Source organism: Mixophyes fleayi, chromosome 2, assembly GCF_038048845.1.
Source record: "Mixophyes fleayi isolate aMixFle1 chromosome 2, aMixFle1.hap1, whole genome shotgun sequence".
Lineage (NCBI taxonomy): Eukaryota > Metazoa > Chordata > Amphibia > Anura > Limnodynastidae > Mixophyes > Mixophyes fleayi.
In genome coordinates this window covers 308,832,432-308,855,490 of record NC_134403.1, presented here as the reverse complement: position 1 = coordinate 308,855,490, position 23,059 = coordinate 308,832,432, and the positions used below count along the sequence as shown (strand labels likewise).

The 23,059-nt window shown below is 39.7% G+C and overlaps 1 protein-coding gene across 1 annotated transcript in view; it reads left to right on the top strand.

Annotated features, from left to right (window-relative positions):
- LOC142140439 (organic solute transporter subunit alpha-like) overlaps positions 1–22,063 on the top strand; it is a 28,526-nt gene extending 6,463 nt beyond the window's left edge. The window contains exons 2-8 of the mRNA XM_075198187.1: positions 3,757–3,908; positions 5,358–5,431; positions 8,877–9,035; positions 11,026–11,137; positions 13,033–13,179; positions 17,734–17,839; positions 19,580–22,063. Of these exons, the coding sequence (XP_075054288.1) occupies positions 3,757–3,908; positions 5,358–5,431; positions 8,877–9,035; positions 11,026–11,137; positions 13,033–13,179; positions 17,734–17,839; positions 19,580–19,764 (935 nt within the window). The 3' untranslated portion in view covers positions 19,765–22,063. The remainder of the gene's footprint in view (positions 1–3,756; positions 3,909–5,357; positions 5,432–8,876; positions 9,036–11,025; positions 11,138–13,032; positions 13,180–17,733; positions 17,840–19,579) is intronic.
- Positions 22,064–23,059: the final 996 nt, after the last annotated feature.

The window sequence follows — 23,059 nt, the reverse complement described above, 5'->3', positions numbered from 1 at the left end:
GGGACTTCTCCGAATCCTGTCACTTCCTTATTCACTTCAGCCGGAGGCGGACCTTAGTGTCGGTATTCACAGAATATCACGTCATCATGGCCCCACCCATATTGTAATAGGCCGAAATTTGTGTCATTTTGCAGAGGGGGCTGGGCCTAATAACACAATTCCGATGGCTATGCCCCCAGAGCGCGTCACTGAGATTTACCCTCCCGGAGGGGGGATCTCAAAAGTGGGCAAGTATGTGCAAGGGGTGCAAATTAGTTTATTATTTTTCATGTAAGGAAAATACTAGCTGCTTTGTCATGTAGCACACAAGCTTGTAAAGGGAAGTTTGCCTTTACAAGCCATCGCCGCTTTAAATTTCCCCTTGCAAATTCGCCGATTTCTGGCGACTTGCAGAAATTGATATTTCATACATTTACCCGTAAATGTATGATACTCCGGTTTCTTCAACTCCCGCGAGTTGGCGAGATGACAGCTAAATTTTAAAAGCGGCGCTGCCTTGTAAAGGCAAGTTTCCCTTTACAAGGCAGCGCCGTTTTAAATTTTAGCTGTCATCTCGCCGAACTCGCGGGAGTTGAAGAAACCGGAGTATCATACATTTACCCCCTGGTCTCAGTGAACCACAGGTGTGCAGAGAGGACTGCAAGCAAGAGGAGGTTTGTTCCCAGTGCATCTCACGGTGACAGATATACTGGAATGGGACTGATACAGATTCAAGTAACTGCTTCAGAAAAATACATTGGGCCTGATTCATTAGGGATCTTAACTTGAGAAACTTCTTATTTAAGACTACTGGACAAAATCATGTTACAATACAAGGGGTGCAAATTAGTATTCTGTTTTGCACATAAGTTAAATACTGACTGTTTTTTTCATGTAACACAGAAATATCAACTTTAAATTTCAGTGCACAAATATGCTATCAAGTATTTGTGTGCTACATGAAAAAACAGTCAGTATTTAACTTATGTGCAAAACAGAATACTAGTTTGCACCGCTTGCATTGTAACATGATTTTGTCCAGGAGTCTTAAATAAGAAGTTTCTCAAGTTAAGATCTTTAATGAATCAGGCCCATTGACAAGTTTATGAACTGCTACTGAACTGCTACTTCACTGGATAAGTGTGAAAGTAATCACTGCAGATATAAACTAAAGACATTCAAATAAGCCGGGTTATGCAACAAGTGCAACAATGGTACCCAACATTATGCATGTATTGATGTGTTTTTTTTGTTTTCGATAGCCTGAGTGAAACCACTGTTTCTGAGTGATTGCTATAAGTGATTTTCTTTCCTCTGATTGATTATCTGTAAAAGGTATTATATGTTAGCATTTATTGACATAGCTGTTTTATTTATTCTGGTCTACTGGCAGCGGTGGCTTATATACCAGTGTTTAATGGCTGAGCTGTTTCTGCCATCAATATCTGATGGCAGAAACAGATTTAGATATATATCTGACAGGTTGTTCTAAGTCTCTTTTTATTGGTAATCTAACATGTATTAAATTATATTGTACCATTCTGATTCTTTGTCTATTTAGATATATCAGTGCGTGGGCAACTTGTTGTCATGCCAATGTGCTAAGCCTGTAGGTACATAAATGTAGTGGGTCCTACCTCACTCAATGCATCGATCTGCGGAAAACTACCAATCTGTTATTGGATCACCGATGTAAGATCTACTCACCTTCAACAAGAAACATGGATCAAAATTTGGGATGAGCTGGACTGGGTGTGTTTGGGACATTTAGCTGGGGTGAGGCACCTTTGTCACACCCTGATGCCACTGCCCTGGTTACACTAGCCTGGGCACAGCGATTATAAGTGTTCACCGCAGAAACATATTCTTCATGGACACTGTACTTGCTTGGGAGTGAGGGCAGGGCAGTAGCGTTGCAACATGGATCCTACTCAACGTGGACTGTGCTACTCCCTTTTATTGAAGATCAATCTTCTACACCGCTGCACCTGCAAACAACACACAACAAACCCACCGACCGTCTGCCAAACTATTAACGCCAGAAGAGTGTTCCACCCAAACTAGTCCCTATGCTGCTCAACTAGCAACTAGACTAAGTGTGGTGTACTACCCTGTTTAACTCTAGCACTCCACAGAGTCCCAACAAATATACAGTATAATGCAATATAATGCAGACAATACAATATTATACACAATGCAGGAGAGCAGTAAAATGCAATAAATGTTCAAGAGTTACTCCAGTCTACCTTTAAAGAGGTCCTGAGGGTGCTTCTCCTCATGTCAGCGTCTGTGGCTCCGTGTAGGGGTACCCTTTGGGGCATCACTGTGCATAAAATGCTCTTGGAATACAAGAGGGCACATCACCACCCTCCTGCCATGCTCACCAGGCCTGTTTTGCTGGCCCTGGGCACTAAAAATATGTCATTCATTCAGTGATTTAGTGGTCTCCTAAACATTAGTGCCTAGATTGGTGGTAGTCATTATTCCGGATCTCATAATTCCGACAGCGAATTTAGTTATAGTGGCAAAAAAATGATGATTACTATAAGGTTTACATGGGGGTAATACAGATTTACTATAAAATAGACACACAACATGTCCGACACGCCTGATGTAAATTGCGCCTGGAGAAGAAGTCGGCACTGGGATACTAGTCATTTAAAATGGCCACAGTCAGATTGCCAGTTTTAAGGGGGCATAGGCAGGACCCACCACCTGTATAATCTAATCTAACCCTTAGGGTTAGGGTTAGGGTTAGGATTAGGGTTATGGTTACAATTAATCTTAGGGTTAGGATTAGGAGTTCCAGATTAAACAGGTGGCAGGTTCTGCCATTGTCCACTTAAAACCGGTTTTGTTTGCAAGTGTCAAATACACGACCCCCCTTTGCAGCCAAGAGTGCTTTATATTTTTTACAGGGCATAGTAGTTAGTTGTAGCAATATCTCCAAAACAATGTGACATTTATAGTTGGTTTTCAGTCATTGAATCTCACCAACAAGATCACTTGTGTTTCTTTATTTCTGGTACCAATATTAATCAAAAGCCCTCTAGTTACACACTTATGAGCTTCCAAACTATTTTACTATCAATATTGCCCTTACCATTATTTGCAGAATATTTAGAATATTGTTCTTTATCTTAAACTATAGTAAAGGGTGGGCTTAGAGTAGCTTTAATGAGCAAGGGATGACTAACTAACCTGCAAGAGCAGAGCCTATTGGTAGGCAGACCTCAGGTATAAAAAGGAAACTATAAGCTGAGATAAAGCAGCTAAGCAGGAGACTAGAGACAAAATCTAGAGGGTCGAGATCTTGAATTGTACCTGAACATACACAGACACTTAGGGCTAGATTTACTAAACTGAAAAAGTGGAGATGTTGCCTATAGCAACCAATCAGATTCTAGCTGTCATTTATTTAGTACATTCTGCCAAATGACAGATAGAATCTGATTGGTTGCTATAGGCAACATCTCCACTTTTTCAAACCCGCAGTTTAGTAAATATACCCCTTAGAGTGAATCGTAAGTCCATTTTCGATAAAACTTATTCTGTTCTACACATCCATACCAAAATGTATCCATATTTATACACATATACAGCTACCTAGGACTCATATCTTTTGTGGGTGCTGGAGGCTAGGTGTAAAGATTCATGCTGAGTGCGAGCATTCTAAACTGTCTTAAAATAATATCCTAGTACTGTGTTGTTCTATTACAGATTGTGTCATTTTACTACATTACTAACAATCACTTTTTATGTCCTTTGTGTTTCTAGACCTTGACATCACTGGGATATTGCTGTTTGCTATTTTAACATTTATGACACTGGTTGCAGTGTTGGTATTCTTAGAAGAAGCAATCTACATGCACAACAAAATACCTGGCGCTAAAAAGTCAATTTTCATCTGGGTAAATGCCGCTGCTCCGGTATGTACACTGAAGATCATTTATAGTACTTTAGCCATAATCCTGCTTACTATCATTGGCCACAAAAGCATTCCTCTGTGACTGTATGAAAAAATAATGTAGTAATCTCTATGCCATTCTCAAAACCAAATTCATGAAGGTACTTCATGGGGCGATTACGCTGGGTGAAAATAACAAAATCTAATTTTCAGCAAAGATTTCAAAAGAAATGATAATTCTACGGGACAAAAAGCAAACCATTTATCCAGACTAAAAATAGACAGGCAGATCACTTTGCCAAAGTATTTAGATAATGCCGCTGTATGGGTCATTGATACGGCCTCATCTAGAATACTGTGTTTAATTCTGGAGGTCCTATCACCACAAAGATATAAATACAATAGAGACTGTACAAGGAAGGGCACCTAAAATGGTGCATGGCATGCAGCACAAAACGTACCCAGAAAGATTAAAAGATCTCAATATGTATAGTTTGAAGCAGAGAAGGGAAAGGAGAGACATGATAGAAACTTTAAAATATATGAAGGGTTTGAACAAGGTAGAGGAGGGAAACATTCTTCAAAGGAGGAGAGATATTAGGACATGCACTGAAACTGGAGGGAAGTAGGTTCAGAGGAAATTTGCAGAAAAACTACTTCACAGAAAGGGTAGTAGATAAGTGGCATAACCTCCCATCAGAGGTGGTAGAGGCTAATACAGTAGAGCAATTTAAACATGCTTGGGATAGACATAAGGATATACTTACAAAAATTAAAAGATCAAATAGGGTTTGAGATTACAATATGTTAAAAATTGGGCAGACTAGTTGGGCCAAGCACTTCTTAACTGCTGTCAAATTCTATGTTTCTATGAGTAAAATATTTGAGTTTGTACGGTATCACTAACAGTTTCTCAGGGCATTAGAGAGGAAGAGATGAAGTGCCAGGATGTTGTTATAACTATGTCACCCATCTCATGAAATCCAGGAGATTGGGAGATAAAATCATGGAACTGGGAGACATATGCAGTAGATTCCTAAAATTCCAGGAGGCTTCATAGGTCTGGTCAAATGGATTCCATGGTTGGAAACAGCAAGTTTAAATAAAAGATTTAATTATTGGGTATCATAAAAAGGTGGCTGTGGTGGGTCTTTATTTAAATTTATTTAAAAAAATGTGTAATGGTGCCTGTACAGGCAAATATCCTCTGTTCTTTGCCACTTTGACCTCACGTGCCTTCTAAGGACATACTAGTTTCCTAAGTAGACTAAATATAGTCAATTTATAACTGGATCTACTAAACTAATCCATTATTTTTACTATTATTTAACTACTGGAATAATGATTTTTCTTTTTTAAAAATGTTATTGTCATTTAATGTTTATGATGCATTTAGAAAACTATAATAATTTATTAATATGTCACAATGTTTTCAATAAGTGAGTATTAATTGTCTTTAATTGTTCTACAGATAATTGCTATAACCTCCTGTGTTGGAATGTGGATTCCTAGGAGTACAATGTTTACAGACTTTACTGCTTCTGTGTATGTATTGGAAACGTCAAACCATATAGTAATATTTATTGTTATTCTTGCTTAAAAAAAACCAAACCCTTTAAACAAAAACAACCACTCTAATGCTGCTGTATATGTGTGTGTGTGTGTGTGTGTGTGTGTATATATATATATATATATATATATATATATATATATATATATATACAGAGGCGAACGCAGGATTTAGAAGGGGGGGGGGTTTCCGCCCCCCTGGGGAAAAAAAAATAGAGCAAGAGCAGCTCCATTTCAGCGAGTCTGAATTATACAGCAGCCGCAGCGCTGTCAAGAAGCATCCGCGGCATTGCTGTATTATACTACAATACAGCACTGCCGTGGACGCTTCTTTGACAGCGCCGCGGCTGCTGTGGAGTACCGTTGGTTCCCGGAGGGGAGGGGTTTATGGGGAACCAGAAACCCCCCCTGCGTGCGCCACTGATATATGTTTGTGTGTGTGTATATATATATATGTGTGTCTGTGTATATAATTGTGTGTGTGTATATACTTGTGTGTATATACATGTGTGTGTGTGTGTGTGTAGATACTTGTGTGTATATATATGTGTGTGTGTGTGTGTGTATATATATGTGTGTGTGTGTGTGTATATATACGTGTGTGTGTGTGTGTGTGTGTTTGCAGGGGGGGGGGGGGTTCTGTTCTCCTACAGAGGCCCTGCTATGGTAACCCAAGGGTATTGCTAGTTTGGGGAGAAGTGGTAGTAAGCTTATCTTTTAAACTTGCCTAATATAAAGGGGTACTTGTAGAGTCGGGAGTAATTTACACCAAAAGCATAGGAAAAATTACGGCCGTGAGATACACTTAAGGAATATCATACTTTAAGAGAGTATGATACAGGATGAAAATAAATTTACAAAGGAACGAGCAGGACCCCCAAAAGTAAAACCAGTTCTCGTGCTGCCAGCCTAGGATGATGTCAGCAAAATCCATGGGGGAAGAAGTGAGGGGTCCCCTTAAAATTGCCAATACCAGCACTAGGCTATACCAACCAGGACTAGTACCACTACAGCAGGAAAACCTGCAACCTAAACAATGCAGTAGTACCAACCAGTCCTAGACCCGTCAGTGTGGGGCTGAAATTCCTAGGAGGGATCGGGCCTATAAAACAAAATGAGGATCCCCCCTTGGAAAAACCATCCCTGTGCTGATAGCACTAGGCTATTCCCACTCCCCTGGACAGTGGGTGGGGGTTAATAAGTGAGTAAAAATACTTAAATTATCATTTTTGTCTGTGGTGCATTACAGGTCCCAGCCAGGGCCGTCTTTCCCATTGGGCACAATGGGCAGGTGCCCGGGGGCCCTGCAGTCCAGGGGGGCCCGTCAGAGGCAGCAAAATAAAAAAAACCTGAAAAAAAAAAGACAATACTTACCTTGCTGTCAGCTGGCGATCCGGCTCCCTCCATGGTCTCCTCCTCCATGCGGCGCTGGAAGTGCATGTCGGGCGTGAGGTCATCACGCCCGCCCGACATCCATTGCGGAGCGCAGCATGGAGGAGGAGACCATGGAGGGAGCCGGATCGCCAGCTGACAGCAAGGTAAATATTGTCTTCTTCTTTTTTTTCAGGTTTTTTTTTTGTGCTGCCTCCGACGGGCCCCCCTGGGCTGCAGGGTCCATATATATAGCCACTTTTTTTTTTAATGTATATATAGGGGCCCCGTTGCACTGCTTTGCCCGGGACCCAAAAGGTTGTTAAGAGGGCCCTGGTCCCAGCATACCCTTAAGTGGGTGGCGTTATGGTGTTTGTTGTACTACAAGCTCCAGCATACCCATGGATACCAGGGTATGTTGGCACAAAAGGAAAAACAATGCCAGCCTGCTCTGGCATCCAGGGTGTACTGGACCTATAGTTCACCAGAGAAAAATGTAAATAACAGCCCTCGCGGCCACATTCTTATTACATACCTACACCTATAATTCATACCCTTCCCTATCCCTCTCCCTTCCTCCCCCACCAACATTAACCTCTCACTGTTTTCCTTTTTACTCTCTACAACCACCATCATTAACCTCCCACTGTTTTCCTACCAATCACCACAATAAATAACCCTCCTTCTGCACAATTTCAGCCATGCATTCAATTAAGAGCGAGTTCCCAAACCACCCCAGAATTAAATTAATAGTACCCTCACCCCACCTTTATTAATAGGTACCACCATGACCCGGCTATTAAATAGCCATCATTATGACCCCACCAATAATGAATAGCTCTTACCACTGTTAAATGATTAGCCCCCACCTTTCATCACACTATTAATTTAATAGTCCAGAGATCGTTCCACAATACATTATGTAACATATGTACACCAATTGTTTTATTTTTCATGTATGTTGAAAAAGTATTTTTACTGCATTTGAAAAATGAGATCCAGGTGAAAATCACACATACATTGGCCCACAGCATATTATATAAACCCTCTTGTATTTGTATTCTCAATTCTTCTCTAAACATGTTATTCTTTAGAGAGAAGATTTATATTCATTAATGGCAATAGAAATTTTAATACCTGACCAGCAGTTAAGATTCATTTATCATCAAAGCAAATATAGAGCAAGCATACTACTGGCAATCCATGCTCAGCATCTTATGGCTCAGTGTAAATCTATATAATGTTATCACATCTAAGGCTCACGTCTAGTTCCACATAAAATCCATGCTATGACATTGCCATTTGGAAATTTTTATCGAAACATATAACTGAATTGATTGGACTGTAATTGCAAATGAGTATTACTGAGTGTACATCTAGTATCATTATTAACATAAAACAATATTCCAGCACATAAAAGAATAGTGACATCTAACAAAATAAGCCTTCTGCTTCCCCCACTCTTATGTCTTCCTACATAAGAGTGTGGGGTGGCATGTCAATTGGTGCGCCCCCACGTGTGACGTGCCGTCAGCGGGGGAAAGTTGAGTGGGCACACAATGAGGAGAGGAATGGATCAGGACCCATCTGCAGCATGCAGTAAGTTGGCTGGTCCCAGAGATGGTATCAGCCACCAAGAAGCAAACTGGTAATCGACCACCCCATTCCTGGGCTCAGGGAGGGGTTTCTGGCCAACGGAATACTGCCCCCTAAGTGTGTGCCTGCTCAGCAGATATTTAAAGATGCATGCTATTTGCAAAGTAATACACAGACTTTAATTAATTAATGTGCAAATGTGGATTTAGTTGTTCTTTATAATGGGACTTAAAGCCCAGTGGTCATATACACAGAATGAGGACTTGGCAATGATAATGAATACATTTTCAAGAATGATTCTTATTCATCTGTACTATGTCCGCTGACTGCTTCACAGAACCTCCAATATGATCCTTTCCAACCAGTACAATCCACTTTCATTGCAATTTTGCACTTTATTACACATATAATATATTTATATCTCATTAACATTTTTTTTATCCCCCTGTAACAGGTTCCTTGCTGTGCTCATACACCAGTTTCAGTTGATGCTTGTAAATGAATGTGGTGGTAGAAAAGGATTCCTCAAGAAGTTTAAAGACACAAAAATTGCTCTCAGCACTGGCCCATTCTGCTGTTGCTGTATGTGTCTGCCACTGAAGGATGTAAATAGGTTAGTTAAAGCACATGGTACCTCATACTTTCCAGTATAAACCTGAAGAGGAATCAAGTATTGCTCTTTGTTTGCTTGCTTTTTATGATTGCTGAAATATTCACCTTTTATTTGTGGGTCCTTCCCATTTCATTAATGCAAATTAAATAACCTGCTTGATATTATTAAGAAATTCACAGGAATACGGGTGCTTGACCGAGTCAGCTTATGTAGTTTTCAAGTTCGTCAATCTTGATAAAAAGCATACACTCATGTATTAATGATTTCCCCATTAAATTCATATACCCTATATTATGTCCAGTATAGTCTACATGAAAATGGAGTCTAAATGATTTCCAGTGACGAAACAGGGGTTGACCTGGGTGAACTCTGACACATAAGGGGCACCAGCCATGTAGAGGTGGCAGATGTAGACAACCTCCTACGTTCACCACCTACCGCACCTGTGCGCAAAGTGGTTTATAAGGGAGGGGATCCATCTGGAGTTCCTAGGCATAGACAAAATACTTCCCACCCAATTACAATGAAGGAGTGTGGATAGTCTCAATAGGTGTGTCTTATCTTTGACCTGAATCTGCCTAAAATGCAAATTTGCTATTGATTTGTGTCTTTCTGTGAATTGTTTTTTGTAATTGGTCGGCCCACAATTCCTTTGTGTGTGTTTGTAATCCTGTTTCTGATTGTTGTGTGGTGTTTGTAATAATACCAGGATGTTAGGGTAGGAACCCAGAGTTAAATCCTGGTATCTAGGAGTTCATGATCACACAGGCAAAGAAAAGGTGTGGATACAACGGTATCTTTATTACAGCAAACTGCAAACAATAGCTTATATATATATATCAAACAATAATTTAAACAACACCCAGTGTTCACCAAACTTCAACCATCACCCAGTAACACCCCAGTGTTCAATAACCCCAAATTGTTTATAACGAAAATAGGTTTTCTTTACCAGTCCAAGTTATTGGAGAATGATGATATCCGTGATTAATAGAATAAGCCAGGCAGAGTAAACAAGTCTGCAAATCCAGGAAAATCTTGTAATCCAGTAGCCACAATACTCCCAAGGAAAATCCTCGGCACACTGGTAGCAGCCGAAACTCCAACGCCAGTAGCTTCTAGAAGCAAATCACACACCCAGAAGTCTCGCCTGCAGGGCTTCTTAAAGGGACAACATTCCCTATGCTGGGAATCCTTCCCTGCAGGGTTATCCAGAGGTCATGGTTGCTGGGATTGGCTGGGAGGTATTAGTGGGATGGAGATGGGAGTGGAGAGCTGTCATCCCCGCATGGCCTTTCCTCCTTCTGTTTTGGAGTCTAGGAGTCTCACACAGTTCCAAGGAGAACAATAGCTGCTCCGACCAGCTGCTGATTGACTTAATCCTGGTTAAGTAGGAGAGCCTCCCTGTTTTAACCCCTTCCAGTCATTTGCGATGTCAGAGGGACTCCAGCTGCTTTCAGCTTCCTGTCTGTAAGAGGGGGGTGATGCCTTGATCAGGAAACAGTACATCCACCATGTTGTAATCCGATATGATGTTCAGATGAATACATGTAACCCACCTGGCTTCACTTTAAGAACAATGACTAACAGCTTAACTGCAAAATCAACAATATACAATAAACCATATACATATTTACAATAAGTAACATATAGTGAAAAAGTCTCCTATATCCACATGTAATTAGACACTCTTGGGGGACATGGGGATAAAAAGTATATATTCAACGGTTCCGCCACAGTGTTTATTTATGTATGTTGATATGTTAGATTCCCCTTTGAACATCCTTCTTTTGACCAATTTGCTCCATTTATACCTTATTATCACTGCTATCCTAGTAGATGAATTACTCAGCACTATGGGATTGAAATAGATCATAATTTATATAAAATGTGCTGGAAAATACAAATTATGTTGACAAATATAAAGAGAAACCAAAAGTAGATGTGCACCGAATAACAGAAATATGTTGGGACTTTTCTATTTGTACAGAAAGACTTTATTTGTCCTGAAGTTGGGAACCTTTCAATTTGCATTCCTGAGGCCAATTCTCATGTTTTTGTCTGTCGTGCTTTGGGCTAATGGAAATTACACCATAGGTGATGTGAGTATTTCACTAGTTGAGAGACATACAAGTTGGCACTGCAGAGCAATGCAGGTGCTCTGTTCTAATGCACTGTTGTCTTTAAGGCTATGTACATTTGCTGTGTGTGATGCATGTGTGTAGAATGCAGTATGGAAATACAGATATGGTGGAACGTAAGGGCGGAATCATCAAAATGATCAAAGCTTGTGAAATACAACTTCCAAAGAGGCGGCTCTAGGATTTTGGGGACCTCAAACAAAAAACTTACAAAAGAATCAAGGGATTTATTTCATTTCATTTCATATCTATAATATAAATGTCTAGTGGCGTGTGTTAGTCTGTCTGTGTGTGGAAAAAATAAAACCAAGCTGCAGCGCCACCTGCTGGGCGGAATTATACACTAACCTACTAAATTTTTAGTGTGTGTGGGAAAAAAAATTCAGAAAGGGCTGAAATTTGGTATACTAAGATGTTTTTAATTTGTTCATTTCATTTGTTAATTGTTAAAAGTGTTTATAAAGATTTAAAAATTATATATATTTCTTGAAGTGGGAGTGGTTGGTGGTTGCCGGGGGTGACAGTGGGGAGTGGTTGGTGGTTGAGGCCTGGGCTATGGCCCAAATGCATGACAAGAACCTTTTTAACACCTTAAGTAGCTTGATTTGACTAGAATGCATGAGTATCATGCACGGGTTAACTTGTATCTAATATATATAAACTTTGTGGCGTGTGTGGAAAAAAAAAAAAACAAGCTGCAGCGCCACCTGCTGGGCAGAGTTATACACTGACCTATATATTTCTTGGAAGAGAAGTGACAGTTGGGAGTGGTTGGTGGTTGCCAGGGGTGACGGTGGGGAGTTTTTAACACCTTAAGTAGCTTGATTTGACTAGAATGCATGAGTATCATGCATGGGTTAACTTGTGTATATATATATAAATATATATATATATATATATATATATATATATATATATATCTCAATCAGTATATTATATATTGTAATTATATGTGTACAGTAGAAGGATACTGTACTCAATGGAAGGAGCATACATCTCACATTTACCATGTGGGTTACTTTCAGGGCACATGACAGCAACACACACCATCATCACCATTTATTTATATAGCGCCACTAATTCCACAGCGCTGTACAGAGAACTAATTTACATCAATCCCTGCCCCATTGGAGCTTACAGTCTAAATTTCCTAACACACACACACACACACACACACACACACACACACACACACACACAGACAGACATAGATAGAGACTAGGGTCAATTTGATAGCAGCCAATTAACCTACTAGTATGTTTTTTGGAGTGTGGGAGGAAACCGGAGCACCCGGAGGAAACCCACACAAACACGGGGAGAACATACAAACTCCACACAGATAAGGCCATGATCGGGAATTGAACTCATGACCCCAGTGCTGTGAGGCAGAAGTACCAACCACTTAGCCACTGTGCTGCCCATACACCAGCCTATCCCTTGTCACTGACAGCCAATAGCTAGCTTCTGTGTGCTCCAGGCCTTGCTATAGGTCTGCAATGTCCTAGGAAACCTGTAAGGAGGCTTGAAAAGCATGACACTGATGGTCTCCATCCCCTTTCCATGTTTACACATGCCAGATAGAAGGAGGGCAGGTCATCGGGAAAGGAGAGATGGAAGGACTTGGGGACAGGATGGTGGACTGGAGGTGTAGCAAGGTGGCAGCTGTCTAGGGCCCCCAGTACCAGAATGGGGGCTTTAGGGAGCTACTTACCTTGCTTATGTGGTAGCAACACCTCTGTTCCACTGTTAAGCACCTAACTTGCTCACATCCCTCTGTATTTCTATTGTAACATCACTGCTTAATTAACATCAGTAGTCATGGTCACTACAAATTACTATTGTCTTTTGTCTTACAGTCACGTCCACATAAAGCTACAGTCTATATTAATGTGTCTGTTGGCGTGATTACCATTCTCTCACTCTGGGCAGTGGGAGTTCTGTTTAATCATGTCAGACCTACCTTGACAAACAAGAATATTATTTCGAAATTTGTAGCTTACGAGGTAAGATATTGAACAGCAAACACAGATATATAATTGTAGTTGTACAATATTTACAATAAGTGTTATTTCATTGCTAAATTGAACGTTAATTGGCAATATAGGGTTTTTGTTAATTATTACTTTGACATCATTTATGTTTAATTGTTGTCTCATTTTTTTCATTTTTTTTTACCAGTACGGCTTTTGTTTTTGTTTTTTATAATAGAACTGTAAACTTTTGATTTTGGAATGGAAATACTAAATAAACTGTTCTGCCAAATGAGGGTTTTGTCCACACGGGCACAATTCTTCAGCATTCACTAGGAATGGTCATGGGTACATACTACGAACACAGATAGAGCACCCATGTGTAAGAACCAAATTACAGATCCTAGAGACATAGGGCCTTATTTAAGTTAAGACTAAATTTAGGTATTAGGTGCAATTTTGCATCTTGGCAAAACCATGTTGTGCTACAGGGTGAAAAATCTAAAATGTGCAGACTGGTTTAGGGTTGGCAGCAGTGGCAGAACTATCGCAATTGCAGGGGGTGCAGCTGCTACAGGGCCTGGAGATGAGGCGGCCCATTAATGCGGGTCCACTCTAACGAGGCTCCTGCATTGTTCTCAGGACAGCAGAGTAGGGGCCTCTTCTGAGAGCAGGAGGTCACATGGCAGAGGATCAGCCAAATATCTCTCACGAATTGCTATGATTTTAAATTACCGGAAAAATCACAGCTTAATACATTTACCTCCTGGATTAATTTGAGCAATATCCGGTCAAACATTGGGGTTTGGGTAGAAGAAAGCATGATTTTTGTTGTAGAGGGGCAAAAATGATTATTAATTTTCTTACAAGGGACAAAATATTTTATGAATAATTTACTGGTCCAAATTTAAATAATGATTATATTTTAGGGATGTTTTAAAATATTTTTATTATATTATAGTGGCTTAATATTTCATCACCAGTGGGGCAATATTTATAATTTTATGATGTGGCAACACTTAATATTTCCTGATGGGGACACTATTAAAAATGCATACTTGTGGCACTACAAGTGTCAGCATACACATGAACACATGTAGTGTAACAAGTATGTAGTTTAAATGGTGTCCCCATCAGGAAATATTAACATCCTGAGAGAAAATAATTTGCCCCACTTTTAAATAGATAGTAAGCCAAAATAGTAAAATAAAAAAATGTAACAAAAAATGACATATATTCATTACAGAAATTTGCACTCATCATGTATAGTCTTTGAATTTGCTTTTGGTAAGGGACATATTTCAAAGATAAGTGTATGCCAAAATAAGATGCATCTCAAGGGGAAATGTTGCTTAATGTGCATCTAATGCCCCTTACCAGGGCCTGATTAAGGGTTCTGGCCGCCCTAGGCCTCCTCCGAATATATAGGTGTATAGGAACACTCCTGAATATGAATGTTCAGGTGTATTCTCCAGCATTCAAATTTAGACAGATTGTGCCATTGTCTCTTACCTGTTCTTGCTCTTCTCTCTTGCAACTTTGTTATCCTCTCGCTGGCTTCTGGAAAGTTGGCGTCCTGTTTTGAAAATGCAAAAATGTATTATAATGCAAACCCTGAATGATTAGGCCCTTTAGTTAAAACAAAACACTCCATTATGGCCAGCTAAAAGTACCCCATTGGACAGGCATATATAAGCAATATCTGAATATTTGTTGTCAATCAAATACAAACCTCTACCAGCCCCATCTCACTAATATTTAGTATTCTAGTGATTGCTGAGACCACCCATGTGACCACCACACAATCATGAGATTCTGCCCCCCAAAGCTGCTGTATTTTTTAAATACCCCCTGCAGCCATTTTCCTTAACCACAACCCCCCCCACAGCCATTTTCCTTAACCCCTGCTGCAGCCATTTTCTTTACCTCCCATCCTGCATCCATCCCCCTTGCAGCTATTTTCCCTACCTCCACTCTGCTAGCTAGCTATCCCCCCCGTCACATCAAAACTCCCCCAGTCACATATATCAGCCCCCCTCCTCTGCCCTCCTTCATACATATCAACCTCTCTCCCTCCCTATAGATTTTCATGGCAGCCCCCCCCTCCCACCCTATAGATTTGTATGACAGTCCCCCGCTCCCTCCCTATACATATGCATGACAGTCCCCCCTCTCCCTCTCTATAGATATGCAGTGCAGTTCCCCCCCCTCCCTATAGATATGCAGGGCAGTCCCCCCCCCTCCCTATTGATATGCAGGGCAGTTCCCCCCCCCTCCCTATTGATATGCAGGGCAGTTCCCCCCCCCCTCCCTATAGATATGCAGGGCAGTTCCCCCCCCTCCCTATAGATATGCAGGGCAGTTCCCCCCCTCCCTATAGATATGCAGGGCAGTCCCCCCCCCTTCCTATAGATATGCAGGGCAGTCCCCCCCCCTCCCTATAGATATGCAGGGCAGTCCCCCCCCCTCCCTATAGATATTCAGGGCAGTTCCCCCCCTCCCTATAGATATGCAGGGCAGTCCCCCCCCTCCCTATAGATATGCAGGGCAGTTCCCCCCTCCCTCCCTATAGATATGCAGGGCAGTTCCCCCCACTCCCTATAGATATGCAGGGCAGTTCCCCCCCTCCCTATAGATATGCAGGGCAGTTCCCCCCCCCTCCCTATAGATATGCAGGGCAGTCCCCCCCCTATAGATATGCAGGGCAGTTCCCCCCCCTCCCTATAGATGTGCAGGGCAGTTCCCCCCCCTCCCTATAGATATGCAGGGCAGTGTTCCCCCCTCCCTATAGATATGCAGGGCAGTTCCCCCCCCTCCCTATAGATATGCAGGGCAGTTCCCCCCCCCTCCCTATAGATATGCAGGGCAGTTCCCCCCTTCAATTACCTGTAGTTGTGCCAGCGTCGCTCCTCTCCTCAGATCAGCAGATAGGAAGTGAAGACGTCCTGCTTCCTGTCTGCTGCACAGCAACAGGCAGCCTGGCGATTGGCTGTGTGTTGCTAACCACTGACCACCATTGCTTTTGATTGTCGAGCCCTCCACCCCCCCGCGGCGACCCCCCCCTCCCCCACCCCGAAAAAAAAAATGAATGAAGGAAAAAAAATTATTTTATTTTTTTTAAAAAATACCCACAGGGCAGCGCCCCCCGGGACCCAGCGCCCCAGGCTGCAGCCTGGTCAGCCTAGTGGTTGATCAGGCCCTGCCCCTTACTATACTATAATGTATTAATATAATGGTGTAATTGGGGCATATGGGCAGTGCAACACATTTTACAAAATGTACAAAATTACAACATTCTAAGCCATTTACATCCAACTCTAAATTAAACAAATGCAAATAGATACATGCATACAGATGTTGCACAGAAATGCCAGCCACCAATGCCTGTTATTGTCAGAGGATGATAATGCAGATGGCTAAGAATAGCCACAGGCACTTTACTCACCAGCTGCAACAACAGTTATTCTGCTACCTTAAGTAACACCTGTTCCCCACACCTCCTTTTTATTGTAAAAAATTGGCCAGGCCCATCTTTACCTTCTGTTCCACTTCATTGCAATTAATGTTTTTGTGTCATGATCCTCTCAATGTACATTAATATGTAATATGTTGGTGCTTTATAACTAAAAGATAATAATAATAATAATAATGTAGTATATACTGTAGACTGATTTAAAAATATTACATAAATGTGCACAACTAATTTATTTGTAAAATAATTTTTTACCCGTTGGCTAATTTATAAACATTTTTGCTCCTTTAAAACATAAATCATGCTTTCTTGAAACTCCCATTATGCCTCCTGTTATATTAACATTGCCCTGCAGTGTAACAGTGATGTGTTTGCTAATCTCGTCTATAGAAAGCAACATGTTGTATCTGGCGATTATAAATTCAAGCTCAGGCGAGTTTGCAAAATCGCAGCTTCATACCTTTGCCGATTGTATAGCTAGAGGGACAAAAAGTCGGAACTGCGATTTGTAGCAATTTTGGGAGTGGTGACTTTTAAAGAAACACGATATTACATCAAATCGCTGTTTAATACATCTGCGAGTTTAAACTCGCCCGAGAAAATCGCTAGAAATGCAAAATAGCACCTTGATACTTTTAACCCCAGGTCTTTCTAGAAATGCAACAGATAATCCTGATACACCCCAAATTGTACAATGCGTGTTTGTGCTGCACCTCTTACACTCTAGTAATAGAGAGTATCAGGATATATTACATGTTACCAGAGGGACTTTACAGAGATATTTCGTAGAGGATAGTAATGAGGATAGATTTTATTTGTTAAAATTCAGAAGCACCAATTGATTGGTAAAAAAAAAAATCATACTATGATTTAATAATAGAAAAAGTATAACACATACCGTATTAGTGAGGGTGGTACTCACGATTCACAAGTAGCATTGACAAATACCATGACTACACATCTGTTGCTCTTATGTGATATCACTGGATTCCACTGGTGGGATCTATGCCACATATTTTATATATTCATACTCTATAACACTGTAAAACACTAGCAGTGAATTATTAGTATTATGTGGGTTACACAATCACTGCATTTATTTCCTTTATTTACAGTTTGTTGTTATTCTGAGCCAACTCCAAACATCAATCATCAATATCCTTGGTACCACTGGTGTGATCTCCTGTGTTCCACCACTTCCCGGCCCATCCAGAGCGTCATGTGAGTTCCTTTTCATTTTAATATTGCTTTAGATTACTTAACAGACATGTTCATATATGAATGTTCTAAAGAATTGCTACAGATATGTGACCGGTAGAAGGAAGAGAGTTGATATATTTCTTACCAAATAAGGTTGGCATCTGATTACCAATTACAACCTTAGCTCAGCAACATGCTGCTCAATTGTCTCCTGGAAGCATCCAAACCCCCTGTGCTTGATTCTTCGATCAATAGGATATGGATTACCTAGTACATGAAGTACATCACTAGTACCTTCTATAATCCCACAATGTATTTTTCTAGAGCTAGTAGGCCAATGTAATGCTTCCCTTGAGGTTTGATTTTATACGCCCCTAGTCCCAGGTACTTCAGACTTATCTCTCCCTTGTTGGGTCTGATGTTAGCTTAACTATTGCATTATTCAACCTTGTCCCCCGCTTTCCTTTTACCCCAATCTCCCCATACCCTCTTTTTCCTCTACTACATTCAACGTTACAATGTTCTTTGGTTCTATCTACATTCTTTTATGATTTTATGTAATGCTTCTGTGTATCATTGTGATGTACAACTTCAATAATTAAATGTCTTAGCAAATATAAAAGTGACAACAAAGCTGATGTAATTCATTACTGCACTGAATTTAGTATTTCAGGTCTAGGTAGTGATAGTACTAGATGTTGTCATATTTAGGTCATATTTAGGTATCAATCTCCTGAGATGAGCAGAATGTCAGGTAAATCAAGTTTTTGCAGAACAGACTGACATGTGAATTTCAAGTGTAGGGGTTTTGCTCGGCCATTTCGCACTGCAGGGTTGTAGTTTCTTGTCTGTGACATTGGGTGAGGAATTGGAGATTCCTGATCTTTGGAGTTACAGTGCAGGAAACAAACTAAGGATTGGAAGGGGAGGGTTGAGATCAGAGTTGCATGAGCAAGACTCTCTTTTCACCTGTACAAGTGCAGAGCACCCAGCTGGACCAACACCTTTGGGAGCATATAGTGTGGTCGTCTCTGAGTGCCATGTCCACAATAAAGGTGACTAACAGGGTGATGATGCAACAACCATCTAGTGTGGACTTTAATGTAGTTATATGTAAATGGAATTGACCACCCTAAAAGTCAGGACATAGAAATTGACACATGAGGCCAATAATATAATAAACACAATGGGCCTGAGTCATTAAGGAGAGCAAAGCATAAAAAAGGAGTAACTTTGCACCTGGGCAAAACCATGTTGCATTGGAGGGGGAGGTAAATTTAAATTATGGGGACAGATTTAAATTTAAATTTCAGTGTAAAAATAAAGCGCTCAAGTATTTGTGTGCTAAATGAAAAAAAGCCAGTATTTATTTTATGTGCAAAATAATAAACTAATTTGCACCCCTTGCATTGTAACATGGTTTGTCCCTGAGCCAATTTACTCTTTTTTTACTTTCCTTAATGACTCAGGCCCAATATGTGCAACTGTGGACAAGCAGGGATACAGGAACTCTGTCAAATTCTGAAAGATTAGCATCTTACAGCCAGAATCCTGAGGCTGTGCAGGCTGGTCAGTGTTTAGCACTGAATTAAAGATGTATGATAGAATAGGTGAACTAAAAATAAGTGACAGACTATTTAAAGGTGTGCACTTACAACAGTTCTGTTTTTGCTCTCCAATTTGTCTGTTGTACGGAAGTGATAACACTAATGATTACAACTACTCATATGCCATATTTCTTGAATTTCATGTTTATTTCAGACATGAATCAGCAGCTCATGATCATGGAAATGTTCCTCACTACTGTGCTCTGCCGAATGCTCTATAGAAGGAAATATGATGAGAAACCTATATTTAGTGAAAATGAGGAATTTAAAGATAATCTGCAAAACAGCGCACTGTGTCTAAATGGGAAAGCAGGAGATGATGGCATGCAAAAGGTTTAGAGGACATCTGAAGACAATGGAATTTCAAACAAACTTTTCTCATTGGAATGTACTGACAGATGATTCAACGGTTTTGAACTTTTATTGGATTATAAATACAGCTATATAAATATATATTCTTGTATATAATATTCAGTTTTGCATATATATTCTACATGTTTGTTCTTTTCTCAAACCTAGGCAAATCAAAAAGATTGTGATAAATAAAAGAACTTATATTTCTGTGTTATGCTGTCCTATTTATGGCTGGATTAATAAAACATACATAAAATATAACAATATATATTAATATTCTATTGCTACATCAGCAATTACAGAGTTGTATCCCAGGGCAACCAATAACTGATTTTGACCATGCTGTATAAAGGTTTAAAGATTGGGGAAAAGGGAGAGTAGTTCATGCTGGAGAATGCTGCATATAATTGGTCATGAGCCTTGGCTACCAAAGCTGTATTCTCTGGCTCAAAACCAATTGCCACCCTCTTTGGCAATGATCGCTCCCATATCTTTCAAACTTTTCTATTCCATGAATGCAAGAGGAGTGTAAAACCCTTTTAAGGTAATAGTGATGGTATAAGCAACTTGTATGATAGTATAATAAAGTACTATATATTACAGTAGGAATAGAAGATGCAGCAATATCTAAATCTTCCTCATTTACGTACTGTCCAGATAGGTGTCCTACCAATGTCATGACTACAGTCTTGTTGATACCAACATTTTATAAGTTATAATGGTGAGTAAAAGTAATACAGTTTAATTTTTGATACCATATATAAAACGTATCTTAGAATGAGTGCCAATATGATGACTTGCAAGAACCTGCTGTAACTGGGTATTAATTATGAATTAATGTAAGGTATAATTGTATTACCTATCAAGTTTTGCAGTCTGTTTTTTATTTATAGTGTACATTTATCATGTATCCTTAAACTGAACTTCAATTGATTGTGTTTCTTTGACAAATTAGAATTATACATTTTAAGATGTATATGGATTATGGTAGTAGGTAGGAGTTATGGATTAGATTATAAAGTCATACCTTTGCCTTATATTTTGCCAAATACTAGCCAAGATGGAATGTCATCCACTACCAGACTTTTATGTAGTATGCATGTCTGTTTTTCAAAATCACTGTTAAGTCACTGTTGTCAATTGCCCACAACAGTCAAGTATAATAAAGAAAAGTACACCACACAACTAAATACAAATATATTTTTATTTCTAATTTTTCAAAGCCTATGAACAAATTTAATGTCAAGCGCATGTTTGGTCAGACAGTAGAAATTATTTATAATGTGAAAACATTTTATTAAAATATTATAATATTATGTAAAATGTTGGTTTTATTTATTTCCACAAGGCACTCTCTTGCCAGAAATACTGGCCTGGTCCTCATCAAGTTGTATTAGCCATTACAGCCGGGAAATGAATAGAAGATACAGAACTAATCTTAGTATGTGAAAAGTGGGATTTTATTCTGCGTCATCAACATTTCAGATGTTTTGGGATTCTTTGTAAAGGCTTATAACATAACCTAAAATGATATCTCCTTGACAAAGACCGCAAGACGGTTGAAACGCGTCGGCGCGGTATGACTGATTTATGAAAACATTTTAACAGCTTGCTAGAGATTGACTGTATGGCATAGAAGTGAAGAAAAATAGCCCGGGATCAACAACATCTGATTTCTTCCCTATATGCGATAAAGAACATATCTCTGGTAGGAGTATTCACTTATTATTGTGATTTTATGTGTAGTTTTAATAAATTTTGGAACATTTAAACGATATCACGCCAGATTCTGTTTATTTTCCTTTTTTGAATTGGAACTGATGTCATCCATGTTGGAGAGGAGATGAACAGCGAGATATTTGATATACAGGAATTCTAAGTTGGGAGAAGTCCTCTAAATACTTACAAGCCCACATTATTCTACAATCTGGTAGGAGTCCATCTTATATTACTACCACGAAGGTGATGGGGAGGTGCTTATTTCTTTGAAATAAACCACTTATGATGTGAAAAGATCATCATTAACATCTCTGCAAGATAGAGACGAATATATGAACTGTTTTATAATACCTGTTAATGAAGGTCTGAACAAGTTTGCATTGTGATTAGGGTGAAGTTTATCTGCACCTATTTTTGTGTTTCATGAGAACCAGATACCGTTGAATGTCTTGGCATATTACTGTTATAACCTAAAATGACTCGCTTTATATTTTACCACCAATCAGTTCTTTGGTGACACAGAAAAAGTGGACTTGTTGCTATGGTAACCCCTGAGGCACTCTTACCTGGCATAACACCTCAGTGTGTGCATGTATTACTTTGTATATATACCTCAATAAATATTGTCAAAATTCATAAATAAATAAGTCTTGCAATCTCTATTAAGGATAATATATGCCTATGGCTTATCACTTAATTTTAACTAACAGGATAATTATATGACTTGTATGCCCCTAGGCCATGATTGTGTCCAGATTGACTATACTGAATAAAAAGTACAGTTTCTTGGTATGTTCACAGTTGAGTATGTCACTAGTATGCTCAGTCTCTAAGTGCAAATGTACACTATGCTGTTCTTTGTGTCACAGAACTCAAGATCAGGGTAATGTGTGTAGCAAAACCAACTGCCAAGATCCCCCATGTTTAGTCTGCTTGATTTTCTGTCAGTGGAAATGATGGAGGGCGTTATGTCAGTAGCTGTCACTGATAATAGCATGTTCTCTCATCTACCCACTTCTATGAATCTAAGGCTGCACTTTAGTGCACATTGCTATACAAGGGAGGTTACTCTATCTCAAAAACAGGCTCCATGTCCATTCACTCACTGTAGATGAAATTAGCCCAAAACATTGTCCCAGCACCCCTAAAGCTAATCACTGGTAATTGCATTAACCAGAATTAGTCTTGAATGTGATTATTCAGCAGACAGATATTTAGGGGTAAGTGGCGATCTCTCAGCAGATAAACATAAAACAGTCACCAATGACCATCATCTGCTGAAACCACCTCAAGTATTCAGTGACTATTCACTCATGATCAAGGGGCTAAAAGTCTCCCATGAGGCTTAATCCCTAGGCTAGAAGCAGAGGTCCAGTACATATTTTGTTTCTCTCTTGCTTCAATGTAGCAACATTGCTAACTGGTCTACCACCAATAGATTTTATATATTTTGTTACGTTGGTTTAGCGACGAGTGATAAAAAGATAAATGCAAAAAAGAAGGGCACAGTTTGGTTTCTTGGATCTGGTGCAAAAACACCATTCCCCAACCCCACTACTCA